We start from the raw sequence: 17500 nt of genomic DNA on the forward strand, positions 1-17500 counted from the left end.
GACTGTAGCAGGAAACTCCGTCTGGTCCACTGCGTACTGCTCGATCTGGACACGCACTGAGACCAGCACCTACACAGACCTCCATTAGATGCAATTTAACACACAAAATGACAGTGACACACACACACACCTCTGGTCCTACCTGGTATAGTGTGCGTACGTTGGGCTGTGGGTCAGTGTGCGTGTTCAGGAGGAACGCTCGGAGGAGAGGCTGGGGGTATTTGGCGAGCTGAGACAGGATGCCTGTAACTAGCAGATTGACTGGAATAGGGTTCTCCAACAGGTTCTCCAACCGAGACAGCAGAACACTAATGAACGGGCCTGTGGAACCACACAACACAGCGCTATAAACTAGACATTGACAGGAGAACGGCAGAACTCAGAGGGAGATTGAGAGAGCTAACATTTGAATCCCATTTCATTGATTCAAACTTAGAACGTAGCAGCACTAGAAGCCTCGTTATTTTAGAACCCTCATAATTCTATAACCCTCGTTATTTTAGAACCCGCATCAATCTACCACCCTCGTTATTTTAGAATCCTCATCATTAATCAACTCTCATTATTTTAGAACCTTCATCATTCTACAACCATCATTATTTTAGAACCCTCATCATTCTACAACTCTCATTATTTTAGAACCCTCATCATTCTACAACCCTCATTATTTTAGAACCCTCATCATTCTACAACCCTCATTATTGTAGAACCTTCATCCTTCTACAGCTCATTATTGTAGAACCTTCATCCTTCTACAACTCTCATTATTTTAGAACCCTCATCATTCTACAACCCTCGTTATTTTAGAACCCTCATCATTGTACAACCCTCGTTATTTTAGAACCCTCATCATTCTACAACCCTCGTTATTTTAGAACCCTCATCATTCTACAACCCTCGTTATTTTAGAAATCTCATCATTCTACAGCCCTCGTTATTTTAGAACCCGCATCGTTATACAAACCTCGTTATTTTAGAACCCGCATCATTCTACCACCCTCGTTATTTTAGAACCCGCATCATTCTACCACCCTCATTATTTTAGAACCCACATCATTCTACCACCCTCGTTATTTTAGAACCCACATCATTCTACAACCCTCGTTATTTTAGAACCCGCATCATTCTACAACCCTCATTATTTTAGAACCCGCATCATTCTACAACCCTCGTTATTTTAGAACCCGCATCATTCTACAACCCTCGTTATTTTAGAACCCACATCATTCTACAACCCTCGTTATTTTAGAACCCGCATCATTCTACCACCCTCGTTATTTTAGAACCCGCATCATTCTACCACCCTCGTTATTTTAGAACCCGCATCATTCTACCACCCTCGTTATTTTAGAACCCGCATCATTCTACCACCCTCGTTATTTTGGAACCCTCATCATTCTACCACCCTCGTTATTTTAGAACTCTCATCATTCTATAACCCTCGTTATTTTAGAACCCGCATCATTCTATAACCCTCGTTATTTTAGAACCCGCATCATTCTACCACCCTCGTTATTTTAGAATCCTCATCATTAATCAACTCTCATTATTTTAGAACCTTCATCATTCTACAACCATCATTATTTTAGAACCCTCATCATTCTACAACTCTCATTATTTTAGAACCCTCATCATTCTACAACCCTCATTATTGTAGAACCTTCATCCTTCTACAGCTCATTATTTTAGAACCCTCATCATTCTACAACCCTCGTTATTTTAGAACCCTCATCATTGTACAACCCTCGTTATTTTAGAACCCTCATCATTCTACAACCCTCGTTATTTTAGAACCCTCATCATTCTACAACCCTCGTTATTTTAGAACCCTCATCATTCTACAGCCCTCGTTATTTTAGAAATCTCATCATTCTACAGCCCTCGTTATTTTAGAACCCGCATCATTCTACCACCCTCGTTATTTTAGAACCCGCATCATTCTACCACCCTCGTTATTTTAGAACCCGCATCATTCTACCACCCTCGTTATTTTAGAACCCGCATCATTCTACCACCCTCGTTATTTTAGAACCCACATCATTCTACCACCCTCGCTATTTTAGAACCCGCATCATTCTACAACCCTCGTTATTTTAGAACCCGCATCATTCTACAACCCTCGTTATTTTAGAACCCGCATCATTCTACAACCCGCGTTATTTTAGAACCCGTATTATTCTACAACCCTCGTTATTTTAGAACCCGTATCATTCTACAACCCTCGTTATTTTAGAACCCGCATAATTCTACCACCCTCGTTATTTTAGAACCCGCATCATTCTACCACCCTCGTTATTTTAGAACCCGCATCATTCTACCACCCTCGTTATTTTAGAATCCTCATCATTAATCAACTCTCATTATTTTAGAATCCTCATCAATCTACAACCCTCATTATTGTAGAACCTTCATCCTTCTACAGCTCATTATTGTAGAACCTTCATCCTTCTACAACTCTCGTTATTTTAGAACCCTCATCATTCTACAACCCTCGTCTTTTAGAACCCTCATCATTATACAACCCTTGTTATTTTAGAACCCGCATCATTCTACCACCCTCGTTATTTTAGAACCCGCATCATTCTACCACCCTCATTATTTTAGAACCCACATCATTCTACCACCCTCGTTATTTTAGAACCCACATCATTCTACAGCCCTCGTTATTTTAGAACCCGCGTCATTCTACAAACCTCGTTATTTTAGAACCCGCATCATTCTACAACCCTCGTTATTTTAGAACCCACATCATTCTACAACCCTCGTTATTTTAGAACCCGCATCATTCTACCACCCTCGTTATTTTAGAACCCGCATCATTCTACCACCCTCGTTATTTTAGAACCCACATCATTCTACCACCCTCGTTATTTTAGAACTCTCATCATTCTATAACCCTCGTTATTTTAGAACCCGCATCATTCTATAACCCTCGTTATTTTAGAACCCGCATCATTCTACCACCCTCGTTATTTTAGAATCCTCATCAATCAACTCTCATTATTTTAGAACCTTCATCATTCTACAACCATCATTATTTTAGAACCCTCATCATTCTACAACTCTCGTTATTTTAGAACCCTCATCAATCTACAACCCTCATTATTGTAGAACCTTCATCCTTCTACAGCTCATTATTGTAGAACCTTCCTCCTTCTACAACTCTCATTATTTTAGAACCCTCATCATTCTACAACCCTCGGTATTTTAGAACCCTCATCATTGTACAACCCTCGTTATTTTAGAACCCTCATCATTCTACAACCCTGGTTATTTTAGAACCCTCATCATTCTTAAACCCTCGTTATTTTAGAAATCTCATCATTCTACAACCCTCGTTATTTTAGAACCCTCATCATTCTACAAGCCTCATTATTGTAGAACCCTCATCATTCTACAACTCTCATTATTGTAGAACTCTCATCATTCTACAACCCTCATTATTGTAGAACCTTCATCCTTCAGCTCATTACTGTAGAACCCTCAATATTCTACAATATTCTAATAACTCTCGTTATTTTAGAACCCTCGTCATTCAACAACTCTCATTATTTTAGAACCCTCATTATTTTAGAACCATCATTCTACAACTCTCATTATTTTGGAAACCTCATTATTGTAGAACGTTCATCCTTCTACAACTCTCATTATTTAGAACCCTCCTTATTCTACAACTCTCATTATTTAGAACCCTCGTCATTCTACAATCATCGTTATTTTAGAACCCTCGTCCTTCTACAACCATTGTTATTTTAGAACCCTGATCATTCTAAAACCCTCGTTATTTTAGAACCCTTATCATTCTACAACCCTCATTATTTTAGAACCCTCATCATTCCACAACCCTCGTTATTTTAGAACCCTCATCATTCCATAACCCTCGTTATTTTAGAACCCTCGTCATTCTACAACCCTCGTTATTTTAGAATCCGCATCATTCTACAACCCTCGTTATTTTAGAACCCTCATCATTCTACAACCCTCGTTATTTTAGAAATCTCATCATTCTACAACCCTCGTTATTTTAGAACCCTCATCATTCTACAAGCCTCATTATTGTAGAACCCTCATCATTCTACAACTCTCATTATTGTAGAACCCTCATCATTCTACAACCCTCATTATTGTAGAACCTTCATCCTTCTTCAGCTCATTATTGTAGAACCCTCTATATTCTACAATATTCTAATAACTCTCGTTATTTTAGAACCCTCGTCATTCAACAACTCTCATTATTTTAGACCCCTCATTATTTTAGAACCATCATTCTACAACTCTCATTATTTTAGAAACCTCATTATTGTAGAACCCTCATCCTTCTACAACTCCCATTATTTAGAACCCTCGTCATTCTACAACCCTCATTATTGTAGAACCTTCATCCTTCTACAGCTCATTATTGTAGAACCTTCTACAACTCTCATTATTTTAGAACCCTCATCATTCTACAACCCTCGTTATTTTAGAACCCTCATCATTGTACAACCCTCGTTATTTTAGAACCCTCATCATTCTACAACCCTCGTTATTTTAGAACCCTCATCATTCTACAACCCTCGTTATTTTAGAAATCTCATCATTCTACAGCCCTCGTTATTTTAGAACCCGCATCGTTATACAAACCTCGTTATTTTAGAACCCGCATCATTCTACCACCCTCGTTATTTTAGAACCCGCATCATTCTACCACCCTCATTATTTTAGAACCCACATCATTCTACCACCCTCGTTATTTTAGAACCCACATCATTCTACAAACCTCGTTATTTTAGAACCCACATCATTCTACAACCCTCGTTATTTTAGAACCCGCATCATTCTACAACCCTCGTTATTTTAGAACCCGCATCATTCTACAACCCTCGTTATTTTAGAACCCACATCATTCTACAACCCTCGTTATTTTAGAACCCGCATCATTCTACCACCCTCGTTATTTTAGAACCCGCATCATTCTACCACCCTCGTTATTTTAGAACCCGCATCATTCTACCACCCTCGTTATTTTAGAACCCGCATCATTCTATAACCCTCGTTATTTTAGAACCCGCATCATTCTACCACCCTCGTTATTTTAGAATCCTCATCATTAATCAACTCTCATTATTTTAGAACCTTCATCATTCTACAACCATCATTATTTTAGAACCCTCATCATTCTACAACTCTCATTATTTTAGAACCCTCATCATTCTACAACCCTCATTATTGTAGAACCTTCATCCTTCTACAGCTCATTATTTTAGAACCCTCATCATTCTACAACCCTCGTTATTTTAGAACCCTCATCATTGTACAACCCTCGTTATTTTAGAACCCTCATCATTCTACAACCCTCGTTATTTTAGAACCCTCATCATTCTACAACCCTCGTTATTTTAGAACCCTCATCATTCTACAGCCCTCGTTATTTTAGAAATCTCATCATTCTACAGCCCTCGTTATTTTAGAACCCGTATTATTCTACAACCCTCGTTATTTTAGAACCCACATCATTCTACAACCCTCATTATTTTAGAACCCTCATCATTCTACAACCCTCATTATTGTAGAACCTTCATCCTTCTACAGCTCATTATTTTAGAACCCTCATCATTCTACAACCCTCGTTATTTTAGAACCCTCATCATTGTACAACCCTCGTTATTTTAGAACCCTCATCATTCTACAACCCTCGTTATTTTAGAACCCTCATCATTCTACAACCCTCGTTATTTTAGAACCCTCATCATTCTACAGCCCTCGTTATTTTAGAAATCTCATCGTTCTACAGCCCTCGTTATTTTAGAACCCGCATCATTCTACCACCCTCGTTATTTTAGAACCCGCATCATTCTACCACCCTCGTTATTTTAGAACCCGCATCATTCTACCACCCTCGTTATTTTAGAACCCACATCATTCTACCACCCTCGCTATTTTAGAACCCGCATCATTCTACAACCCTCGTTATTTTAGAACCCGCATCATTCTACAACCCTCGTTATTTTAGAACCCGCATCATTCTACAACCCTCGTTATTTTAGAACCCGTATTATTCTACAACCCTCGTTATTTTAGAACCCGTATCATTCTACAACCCTCGTTATTTTAGAACCCGCATAATTCTACCACCCTCGTTATTTTAGAACCCGCATCATTCTACCACCCTCGTTATTTTAGAACCCGCATCATTCTACCACCCTCGTTATTTTAGAATCCTCATCATTAATCAACTCTCATTATTTTAGAATCCTCATCATTAATCAACTCTCATTATTTTAGAACCCTCATCATTCTACAACTATCATTATTTTAGAACCCTCATCATTCTACAACTCTCATTATTTTAGAACCCTCATCAATCTACAACCCTCATTATTGTAGAACCTTCATCCTTCTACAGCTCATTATTGTAGAACCTTCATCCTTCTACAACTCATTATTTTAGAACCCTCATCATTCTACAACCCTCGTTATTTTAGAACCCTCATCATTATACAACCCTTGTTATTTTAGAACCCGCATCATTCTACCACCCTCGTTATTTTAGAACCCGCATCATTCTACCACCCTCGTTATTTTAGAACCCGCATCATTCTACCACCCTCGTTATTTTAGAACCCACATCATTCTACCACCCTCGTTATTTTAGAACCCGCATCATGCTACAACCCTCGTTATTTTAGAACCCGCGTCATTCTACAAACCTCGTTATTTTAGAACCCACATCATTCTACAACCCTCGTTATTTTAGAACCCGCATCATTCTACCACCCTCGTTATTTTAGAACCCGCATCATTCTACCACCCTCGTTATTTTAGAACCCACATCATTCTACCACCCTCGTTATTTTAGAACTCTCATCATTCTATAACCCTCGTTATTTTAGAACCCGCATCATTCTATAACCCTCGTTATTTTAGAACCCGCATCATTCTACCACCCTCGTTATTTTAGAATCCTCATCAATCAACTCTCATTATTTTAGAACCTTCATCATTCTACAACCATCATTATTTTAGAACCCTCATCATTCTACAACTCTCGTTATTTTAGAACCCTCATCAATCTACAACCCTCATTATTGTAGAACCTTCATCCTTCTACAGCTCATTATTGTAGAACCTTCCTCCTTCTACAACTCTCATTATTTTAGAACCCTCATCATTCTACAACCCTCGGTATTTTAGAACCCTCATCATTGTACAACCCTCGTTATTTTAGAACCCTCATCATTCTACAACCCTGGTTATTTTCGAACCCTCATCATTCTTAAACCCTCGTTATTTTAGAAATCTCTTCATTCTACAACCCTCGTTATTTTAGAACCCTCATCATTCTACAAGCCTCATTATTGTAGAACCCTCATCATTCTACAACTCTCATTATTGTAGAACCCTCATCATTCTACAACCCTCATTATTGTAGAACCTTCATCCTTCTTCAGCTCATTACTGTAGAACCCTCAATATTCTACAATATTCTAATAACTCTCGTTATTTTAGAACCCTCGTCATTCAACAACTCTCATTATTTTAGAACCCTCATTATTTTAGAACCATCATTCTACAACTCTCATTATTTTGGAAACCTCATTATTGTAGAACGTTCATCCTTCTACAACTCTCATTATTTAGAACCCTCCTCATTCTACAACTCTCATTATTTAGAACCCTCGTCATTCTACAACCATCGTTATTTTAGAACCCTCGTCCTTCTACAACCATTGTTATTTTAGAACCCTGATCATTCTAAAACCCTCGTTATTTTAGAACCCTTATCATTCTACAACCCTCATTATTTTAGAACCCTCATCATTCCACAACCCTCGTTATTTTAGAACCCTCATCTTTCCACAACCCTCGTTATTTTAGAACCCTCGTCATTCTACAACCCTCGTTATTTTAGAACCCGCATCATTCTACAACCCTCGTTATTTTAGAACCCGTATCATTCTACAACCCTCGTTATTTTAGAACCCTCATTTCACAACCCTCGTTATTTTAGAACCCACATCATTCTACAACCCTCGTTATTTTAGAACCCGCATCATTCTACAACCCTCGTTATTTTAGAACCCGCATCATTCTACAACCCTCGTTATTTTAGAACCCGTATTATTCTACAACCCTCGTTATTTTAGAACCCGTATCATTCTACAACCCTCGTTATTTTAGAACCCGCATAATTCTACCACCCTCGTTATTTTAGAACCCGCATCATTCTACCACCCTCGTTATTTTAGAATCCTCATCATTAATCAACTCTCATTATTTTAGAATCCTCATCATTAATCAACTCTCATTATTTTAGAACCCTCATCATTCTACAACCATCATTATTTTAGAACCCTCATCATTCTACAACTCTCATTATTTTAGAACCCTCATCAATCTACAACCCTCATTATTGTAGAACCTTCATCCTTCTACAGCTCATTATTGTAGAACCTTCATCCTTCTACAACTCTCATTATTTTAGAACCCTCATCATTCTACAACCCTCGTTATTTTAGAAATCTCATCATTCTACAACCCTCGTTATTTTAGAACCCTCATCATTCTACAAGCCTCATTATTGTAGAACCCTCATCATTCTACAACTCTCATTATTGTAGAACCCTCATCATTCTACAACCCTCATTATTGTAGAACCTTCATCCTTCTTCAGCTCATTACTGTAGAACCCTCAATATTCTACAATATTCTAATAACTCTCGTTATTTTAGAACCCTCGTCATTCAACAACTCTCATTATTTTAGAACCCTCATTATTTTAGAACCATCAATCTACAACTCTCATTATTTTGGAAACCTCATTATTGTAGAACGTTCATCCTTCTACAACTCTCATTATTTAGAACCCTCCTCATTCTACAACTCTCATTATTTAGAACCCTCGTCATTCTACAACCATCGTTATTTTAGAACCCTCGTCCTTCTACAACCATTGTTATTTTAGAACCCTGATCATTCTAAAACCCTCGTTATTTTAGAACCCTTATCATTCTACAACCCTCATTATTTTAGAACCCTCATCATTCCACAACCCTCGTTATTTTAGAACCCTCATCATTCCACAACCCTCGTTATTTTAGAACCCTCATCATTCTACAACCCTCGTTATTTTAGAACCCGCATCATTCTACAACCCTCGTTATTTTAGAACCCGTATCATTCTACAACCCTCGTTATTTTAGAACCCTCATTTCACAACCCTCGTTATTTTAGAACCCACATCATTCTACAACCCTCGTTATTTTAGAACCCTCATTCTACAACCCTCGTTATTTTAGAACCCACATCATTCTACAACCCTCGTTATTTTAGAACCCGCATCATTCTACAACTCTCGTTATTTTAGAACCCACATCATTCTACAACCCTCGTTATTTTAGAACCCGCATCATTCTACCACCCTCATTATTTTAGAACCCGCATCATTCTACCACCCTCGTTATTTTAGAACCCACATCATTCTACCACCCTCGTTATTTTAGAACTCTCATCATTCTATAACCCTCGTTATTTTAGAACCCGCATCATTCTATAACCCTCGTTATTTTAGAACCCGCATCATTCTACCACCCTCGTTATTTTAGAATCCTCATCATTAATCAACTCTCATTATTTTAGAACCTTCATCATTCTACAACAATCATTATTTTAGAACCCTCATCATTCTACAACTCTCGTTATTTTAGAACCCTCATCAATCTACAACCCTCATTATTGTAGAACCTTCATCCTTCTACAGCTCATTATTGTAGAACCTTCCTCCTTCTACAACTCTCATTATTTTAGAACCCTCATCATTCTACAACCCTCGGTATTTTAGAACCCTCATCATTGTACAACCCTGGTTATTTTAGAACCCTCATCATTCTACAACCCTGGTTATTTTAGAACCCTCATCATTGTACAACCCTCGTTATTTTAGAACCCTCATCATTCTACAACCCTGGTTATTTTAGAACCCTCATCATTCTACAACCCTCGTTATTTTAGAAATCTCATCATTCTACAACCCTCGTTATTTTAGAACCCTCATCATTCTACAAGCCTCATTATTGTAGAACCCTCATCATTCTACAACTCATTATTGTAGAACCCTCATCATTCTACAACCCTCATTATTGTAGAACCTTCATCCTTCTTCAGCTCATTATTGTAGAACCCTCAATATTCTACAATATTCTAATAACTCTCGTTATTTTAGAACCCTCGTCATTCAACAACTCTCATTATTTTAGAACCCTCATTATTTTAGAACCATCATTCTACAACTCTCATTATTTTAGAAACCTCATTATTGTAGAACGTTCATCCTTCTACAACTCTCATTATTTAGAACCCTCGTCATTCTACAACTCTCATTATTTAGAACCGTCGTCATTCTACAACCATCGTTATTTTAGAACCCTCGTCCTTCTACAACCATTGTTATTTTAGAACCCTGATCATTCTAAAACCCTCGTTATTTAAGAACCCTTATCATTCTACAACACTCATTATTTTAGAACCCTCATCATTCCACAAACCTCGTTATTTTAGAACCCTCATCATTCCACAACCCTCGTTATTTTAGAACCCTCGTCATTCTACAACCCTCGTTATTTTAGAACCCGCATCATTCTACAACCCTCGTTATTTTAGAACCCGTATCATTCTACAACCCTCGTTATTTTAGAACCCCCATTTCACAACCCTCGTTATTTTAGAACCCACATCATTTTACAACCCTCGTTATTTTAGAACCCTCATTCTACAACCCTCGTTATTTTAGAACCCACTTCATTCTACAACCCTCGTTATTTTAGAACCCACATCATTCTACAACTCTCATTATTTTAGAACCCACATCATTCTACAACCCTCGTTATTTTAGAACCCGCATCATTCTACCACCCTCGTTATTTTAGAACCCGCATCATTCTACCACCCTCGTTATTTTAGAACCCACATCATTCTACCACCCTCGTTATTTTAGAACTCTCATCATTCTATAACCCTCGTTATTTTAGAACTCTCATCATTCTATAACCCTCGTTATTTTAGAACTCTCATCATTCTATAACCCTCGTTATTTTAGAACCCGCATCATTCTATAACCCTCGTTATTTTAGAACCCGCATCATTCTACCACCCTCGTTATTTTAGAATCCTCATCATTAATCAACTCTCATTATTTTAGAACCTTCATCATTCTACAACCATCATTATTTTAGTACCCTCATCATTCTACAACTCTCATTATTGTAGAACCTTCATCCTTCGACAACTCTCATTATTTTAGAACCCTCATTCTACAACCTCTCGTTATTTTAGAACCCGCATCATTCTACCACCCTCGTTATTTTAGAACCCGCATCATTCTACCACCCTCGTTATTTTAGTACCCACATCATTCTACCACCCTCATTATTTTAGAACCCACATCATTCTACAACCCTCATTATTTTAGAACCCGCATCATTCTACAACCCTCGTTATTTTAGAACACGCATCATTCTACAACCCTCGTTATTTTAGAACCCACATCATTCTACAACTCTCATTATTTTAGAACCCACATCATTCTACAACCCTCGTTATTTTAGAACCCGCATCATTCTACCACCCTCATTATTTTAGAACCCGCATCATTCTACCACCCTCGTTATTTTAGAACCCACATCATTCTACCACCCTCGTTATTTTAGAACTCTCATCATTCTATAACCCTCGTTATTTTAGAACTCTCATCATTCTATAACCCTCGTTATTTTAGAACTCTCATCATTCTATAACCCTCGTTATTTTAGAATCCTCATCATTAATCAACTCTCATTATTTTAGAACCTTCATCATTCTACAACCATCATTATTTTAGAACCCTCATCATTCTACAACTCTCATTATTTTAGAACCTTCATCCTTCTACAACCCTCATTATTGTAGAACCTTCATCCTTCTACAGCTCATTATTGTAGAACCTTCATCCTTCTACAACTCTCATTATTTTAGAACCCTCATCATTCTACAACCCTCGTTATTTTCGAACCCTCATCATTGTACAACCCTCGTTATTTTAGAACCCTCATCATTCTACAACCCTGGTTATTTTAGAACCCTCATCATTCTACAACCCTCGTTATTTTAGAAATCTCATCATTCTACAACCCTCGTTATTTTAGAACCCTCATCATTCTACAAGCCTCATTATTGTAGAACCCTCATCATTCTACAACTCTCATTATTGTAGAACCCTCATCATTCTACAACCCTCATTATTGTAGAACCTTCATCCTTCTTCAGCTCATTATTGTAGAACCCTCTATATTCTACAATATTCTAATAACTCTCGTTATTTTAGAACCCTCGTCATTCAACAACTCTCATTATTTTAGACCCCTCATTATTTTAGAACCCTCGTCATTCTACAACTCTCATTATTTTGGAAACCTCATTATTGTAGAACGTTCAACCTTCTACAACTCCCATTATTTAGAACCCTCGTCATTCTACAAATCTCATTATTTAGAACCCTCGTCATTCTACAACCATCGTTATTTTAGAACCCTCGTCCTTCTACAACCATCGTTATTTTAGAACCCTGATCATTCTAAAACCCTCGTTATTTTAGAACCCTTATAATTCTACAACCATCATTATTTTAGAACCCTCATCATTCCACAACCCTCGTTATTTTAGAACCCTCGTCATTCTACAACCCTCGTTATTTTAGAATCCTCATCATTCTTCAACCCTCGTTATTTTAGAATCTTCAATTCTACAACCCTCGTTATTTTAGAACCCTCAACATTCTGCAACTAATTTTTAAGAACCCCTGTTATTTTAGAACCCTCATCATTCTACAAGCCTCATTATTGTAGAACCCTCATCATTCTACAACCCTCATTATTGTAGAACCCTCATCATTCTACAACTCTCATTATTGTAGAACCTTCATTATTCTACAACTCATTTTTTAAGAACCCTCATTATTTTAGAACCCTCATCATTCTACAACCCTCATTATTGTAGAACCTTCATCCTTCTACAACTCTCATTATTTTAGAACCCTCATCATTCTACAACCCTCATTATTTTAGAACTCTCATCATTCTACAACCCTCGTTATTTTAGAACCCTCATCATTCTACAAGCCGCATTATTGTAGAACCCTCATCATTCTACAACTCTCATTATTGTAGAACCCTCATCATTCTACAAGCCGCATTATTGTAGAACCCTCATCATTCTACAACTCTCATTATTGTAGAACCCTCATCATTCTACAACCCTCATTATTTTAGAACTCTCATCATTCTACAACCCTCGTTATTTTAGAACCCTCATCATTCTACAAGCCGCATTATTGTAGAACCTTCATCCTTCTACAGCTCATTATTGTAGAACCTTCATCCTTCTACAACTCTCATTATTTTAGATCCCCCATCATTCAAGAACTCTCATTATTGTAGAACCCTCGTCATTCAACAACTCTCATTATTTTAGAACCCTCATTATGTTAGAACCATCATCATTCTACAACCCTCATTGTTTTAGAACCCTGATCATTCTACAACCCTCATTATTTTAGAACCCTGATCATTCTACATCCCTCATTATTTAGAACAATCACCATTCTACAACCCTCATTATTTTAGAACCTTGATCATTCTACAACCCTCATTATTTTAGAACCCTGATCATTCTACAACCCTCATTATTTTAGAACCCTGATCATTCTACAACCCTCATTATTTTAGAACCCTGATCATTCTACAACCCTCATTATTTTAGAACCCTGATCATTCTACAACCCTCATTATTTTAGAACCCTGATCATTCTACAACCCTCATTATTTTAGAACCCTGGTCATTCTACAACCCTCATTATTTTAGAACCCTCATCCTTCTACAACCATCATTATTTTAGAACCCTGATCATTCTACAACCCTCATTATTTTAGAACCCTCATCCTTCTACAACCCTCATTATTTTAGAACCCTGATCATTCTACAACCCTCATTACTTTAGAACCCTCATCATTTTGCATACAGGCATGACCGTTCTCAATATCTCACCAGTGAAGGGTATCCCATGTTTTCTGTCTTGGCTGTTCCTCGTCAGTCCTGGACTGTTCTCCGGTTCCAGATCGGCATCCTTCGGTTCCGGTGAGTCTGTAGAGAACACGCTAAAGTCCTCCTCGTCCTCCTCCTCCTCCTCCTCCTCCTGGGCCAGAGCCAACACCCGCTTCCTGAACGCTGTGATGTCATCGGTGACATCATCAGGCTCCGCCCCCAGCGAGCGCATGAGCTCCCGATACTGGGACAGGAAGTTGTCACCCACCGCCGAGGTCGTAATCGGGGTTAGAGGATGATCAGCGTCGGTCTTGTTCCAGTCCTGCTGTTTCTCGACATCAGGGAGACCGTTCAGGACAGGGTGTATGTGGTTCTCTGAGGTGGTTCTCTCCTGGTGCTCTGCGGCGTTCAGGTCATTCGTCACGGTCGTGGTCACCGTCATGTTGCAGTTATGGTCCAAATGCGGTCCAGACGGCGTGCGTTTACGGTCATCATCGACCTCCTTATTGACTGTGTGGTCCTCACAGCTCAGACCGTTACTGAGCTGGTGTGGTTGTGATACATTCTCCTCTCTCAGCCCCTCCTCCTCTCTCACCTCCTCCTCCTCTCTCACCCCCTCTTCCACGATCACCCCCTCTTCCTCTCCCACCCCCTCCTTCTCTCGTCTATGTGTTCCATGTCTGTGAGCAAGTGCAGTCGATGTTGTGCTCCTGACAGCCGGTGTGCTGGTCTGTGGAGTAGTCCTGCGGTCAGGTTTGTAGTCCACCTCGCGGCTACGAGCAGCGTCTTTCTGTGCTACGAGGTTATAGGCCAACACATCGTCCTGAAAGTCGGACTCCTCTACGTAGGAGCCTTGGATCAACATTATGGCTGAACGTCTCATCTCCTGAATATGCTGAGGGGTTTCCATATGTACAGGGGGGGTAGGGGAGGAGGAGGTGGGGGGGAGGGAGGAGGGGGGGAGGGCACTATCATCCCACTCATAGCTATCATCCCACTCCAACTCTACCACACTTCCCCTCCCTCCGTCTCCCCCTCTATGTTGGTTTCCCATGGTTACAGGGGGGGAGGTGAGGGGAGGGCCTGTTCGATCTGTCTTCTCCTCCTCTCTCTCTTCTTCCCCGTCTTCCTCCTCCCGAGGTACAGGGTTCACCCCGTCATAGGGACCAGACCAGACCAGACAGGCCTGGAGCGATGCAGCGATCCCGACTCTAGCATCCCAGAGGTACTGGAGATAGTTAACATTCATCAGGAAGTCTGTCCTGCAAATCCTGGAGTAACCAACACTGTCACCCTCTGACACGGGAACGTCTGAGGAGGACAAGAGAGAAGAAGAAGAAGAGGAGGACAAGGTCAGTGAAAGTGTAAGGTAGTGCTCTGTGTCGGCCTGGCTGTGCGGTGCTCTGAGTCAGCCTGGCTGTGTGGTGCTCTGAGTCAGCCTGGCTGTGTGGTGCTCTGAGTCAGCCTGGCTGTGTGGTGCTCTGAGTCAGCCTGGATGTGTGGTGCTCTGAGTCAGCCTGGCTGTGTGGTGCTCTGAGTCAGCCTGGCTGTGTGGTGCTCTGAGTCAGCCTGGCTGTGTGGTGCTCTGAGTCAGCCTGGCTGTGTGGTGCTCTGAGTCAGCCTGGCTGTGTAGTGCTCTGAGTCAGCCTGGCTGTGTAGTGCTCTGTGTCAGCCTGGCTGTGTGGTGCTCTGAGTCAGCCTGGCTGTGCAGTGCTCTGAGTCAGCCTGACTGTGTAGTGCTCTGAGTCAGCCTGGCTGTGTGGTGCTCTGAGTCAGCCTGGCTGTGTGGTGCTCTGAGTCAGCCTGGCTGTGTAGTGCTCTGTGTCAGCCTGGCTGTGTAGTGCTCTGTGTCGGCCTGGCTGTGTGGTGCTCTGAGTCAGCCTGGCTGTGTAGTGCTCTGAGTCAGCCTGGCTGTGTGGTGCTCTGAGTCAGCCTGGCTGTGTGGTGCTCTGAGTCAGCCTGGCTGTGTAGTGCTCTGTGTCAGCCTGGCTGTGTGGTGCTCTGTGTCAGCCTGGCTGTGTGGTGCTCTGTGTCAGCCTGGCTGTGTAGTGCTCTGTGTCGGCCTGGCTGTGCGGTGCTCTGAGTCAGCCTGGCTGTGCGGTGCTCTGAGTCAGCCTGGCTGTGCGGTGCTCTGAGTCAGCCTGGCTGTGCGGTGCTCTGAGTCAGCCTGGCTGTGCGGTGCTCTGAGTCAGCCTGGCTGTGCGGTGCTCTGAGTCAGCCTGGCTGTGCGGTGCTCTGAGTCAGCCTGGCTGTGTAGTGCTCTGTGTCAGCCTGGCTGTGTGGTGCTCTGTGTCAGCCTGGCTGTGTGGTGCTCTGTGTCAGCCTGGCTGTGTAGTGCTCTGTGTCGGCCTGGCTGTGCGGTGCTCTGAGTCAGCCTGGCTGTGCGGTGCTCTGAGTCAGCCTGGCTGTGCGGTGCTCTGAGTCAGCCTGGCTGTGTAGTGCTCTGAGTCAGCCTGGCTGTGCGGTGCTCTGAGTCAGCCTGGCTGTGTGGTGCTCTGTGTCAGCCTGGCTGTGTGGTGCTCTGTGTCAGCCTGACTGTGTAGTGCTAGTGTGTGTGTGTTCCCACCTGTCCCCAAGGCCCAGTGTGTGTGTCTGTGTGTGTGTGTGTTCTCACCTGTCCCCAAGGCCCAGTGTGTGTGTCTGTGTGTGTGTGTGTTCTCACCTGTCCCCAAGGCCCAGTGTGTGTGTGTGTGTGTGTGTGTGTGTGTGTGTGTGTGTGTGTGTGTGTGTGTTCCCACCTGTCCCCAAGGCCCAGTGTGTGTGTGTGTGTGTGTGTTCCCACCTGTCCCCAAGGCCCAGTGTGTGTGTGTGTGTGTGTCTGTCTGTGTGTGTGTGTGTTCTCACCTGTCCCCAAGGCCCAGTGTGTGTGTCTGTGTGTGTTCCCACCTGTCCCCAAGGCCCAGTGGATGTGTTGTGTGTGAGTGTTCCCACCTGTCCCCAAGGCCCAGTGTGTGTGTCTGTGTGTGTGTGTGTTCTCACCTGTCCCCAAGGCCCAGTGGATGTGTTGTGTGTGAGTGTTCACAGCTCCGAGGCGCAGGGGGCACCAGGAGGGAGTGAGGAAGAGTAGGTTAACAGCTGAGGAAGAGTAGGTGTCTCTGTCCTTCAGAGAGCGGCGTTCTCTCACACACAGGTGTGTACACGGGATCAGATACCTGCAGAGAGAGAGGGGAGAAACACACAGGTGTGTACACGGGATCAGATACCTGCAGAGAGAGAGAGGAGAAACACACAGGTGTGTACACGGGATCAGATACCTGCAGAGAGAGAGAGGAGAAACACACAGGTGTGTACACGGGATCAGATACCTGCAGAGAGAGAGGAGAGAAACACACAGGTGTGTACATGGGATCAGATACCTGCAGAGAGAGAGGAGAGAAACACACAGGTGTGTACACGGGATCAGATACCTGCAGAGAGAGAGAGGAGAAACACACAGGTGTGTACACGG

General features: G+C 41.5%; 1 protein-coding gene across 1 annotated transcript in view; it reads right to left on the reverse strand.

The window, feature by feature from the left end:
• Positions 1 to 17500, reverse strand: part of LOC129866004 (FHF complex subunit HOOK interacting protein 1A-like) — a 52301-nt gene that overhangs the window by 2478 nt on the left and 32323 nt on the right. Inside the window, exons 13-17 of the mRNA XM_055939139.1 lie at positions 17032 to 17204; positions 14702 to 15363; positions 14056 to 14647; positions 143 to 321; positions 1 to 69 (exon numbers count right to left, since the gene is read on the reverse strand). The exon at positions 1 to 69 is cut by the window's left edge and continues 52 nt beyond it. Coding sequence (XP_055795114.1) covers positions 1 to 69; positions 143 to 321; positions 14056 to 14647; positions 14702 to 15363; positions 17032 to 17204 — 1675 coding nt within the window. The remainder of the gene's footprint in view (positions 70 to 142; positions 322 to 14055; positions 14648 to 14701; positions 15364 to 17031; positions 17205 to 17500) is intronic.

This window comes from Salvelinus fontinalis, chromosome 11 (assembly GCF_029448725.1).
Source record: "Salvelinus fontinalis isolate EN_2023a chromosome 11, ASM2944872v1, whole genome shotgun sequence".
Lineage (NCBI taxonomy): Eukaryota > Metazoa > Chordata > Actinopteri > Salmoniformes > Salmonidae > Salvelinus > Salvelinus fontinalis.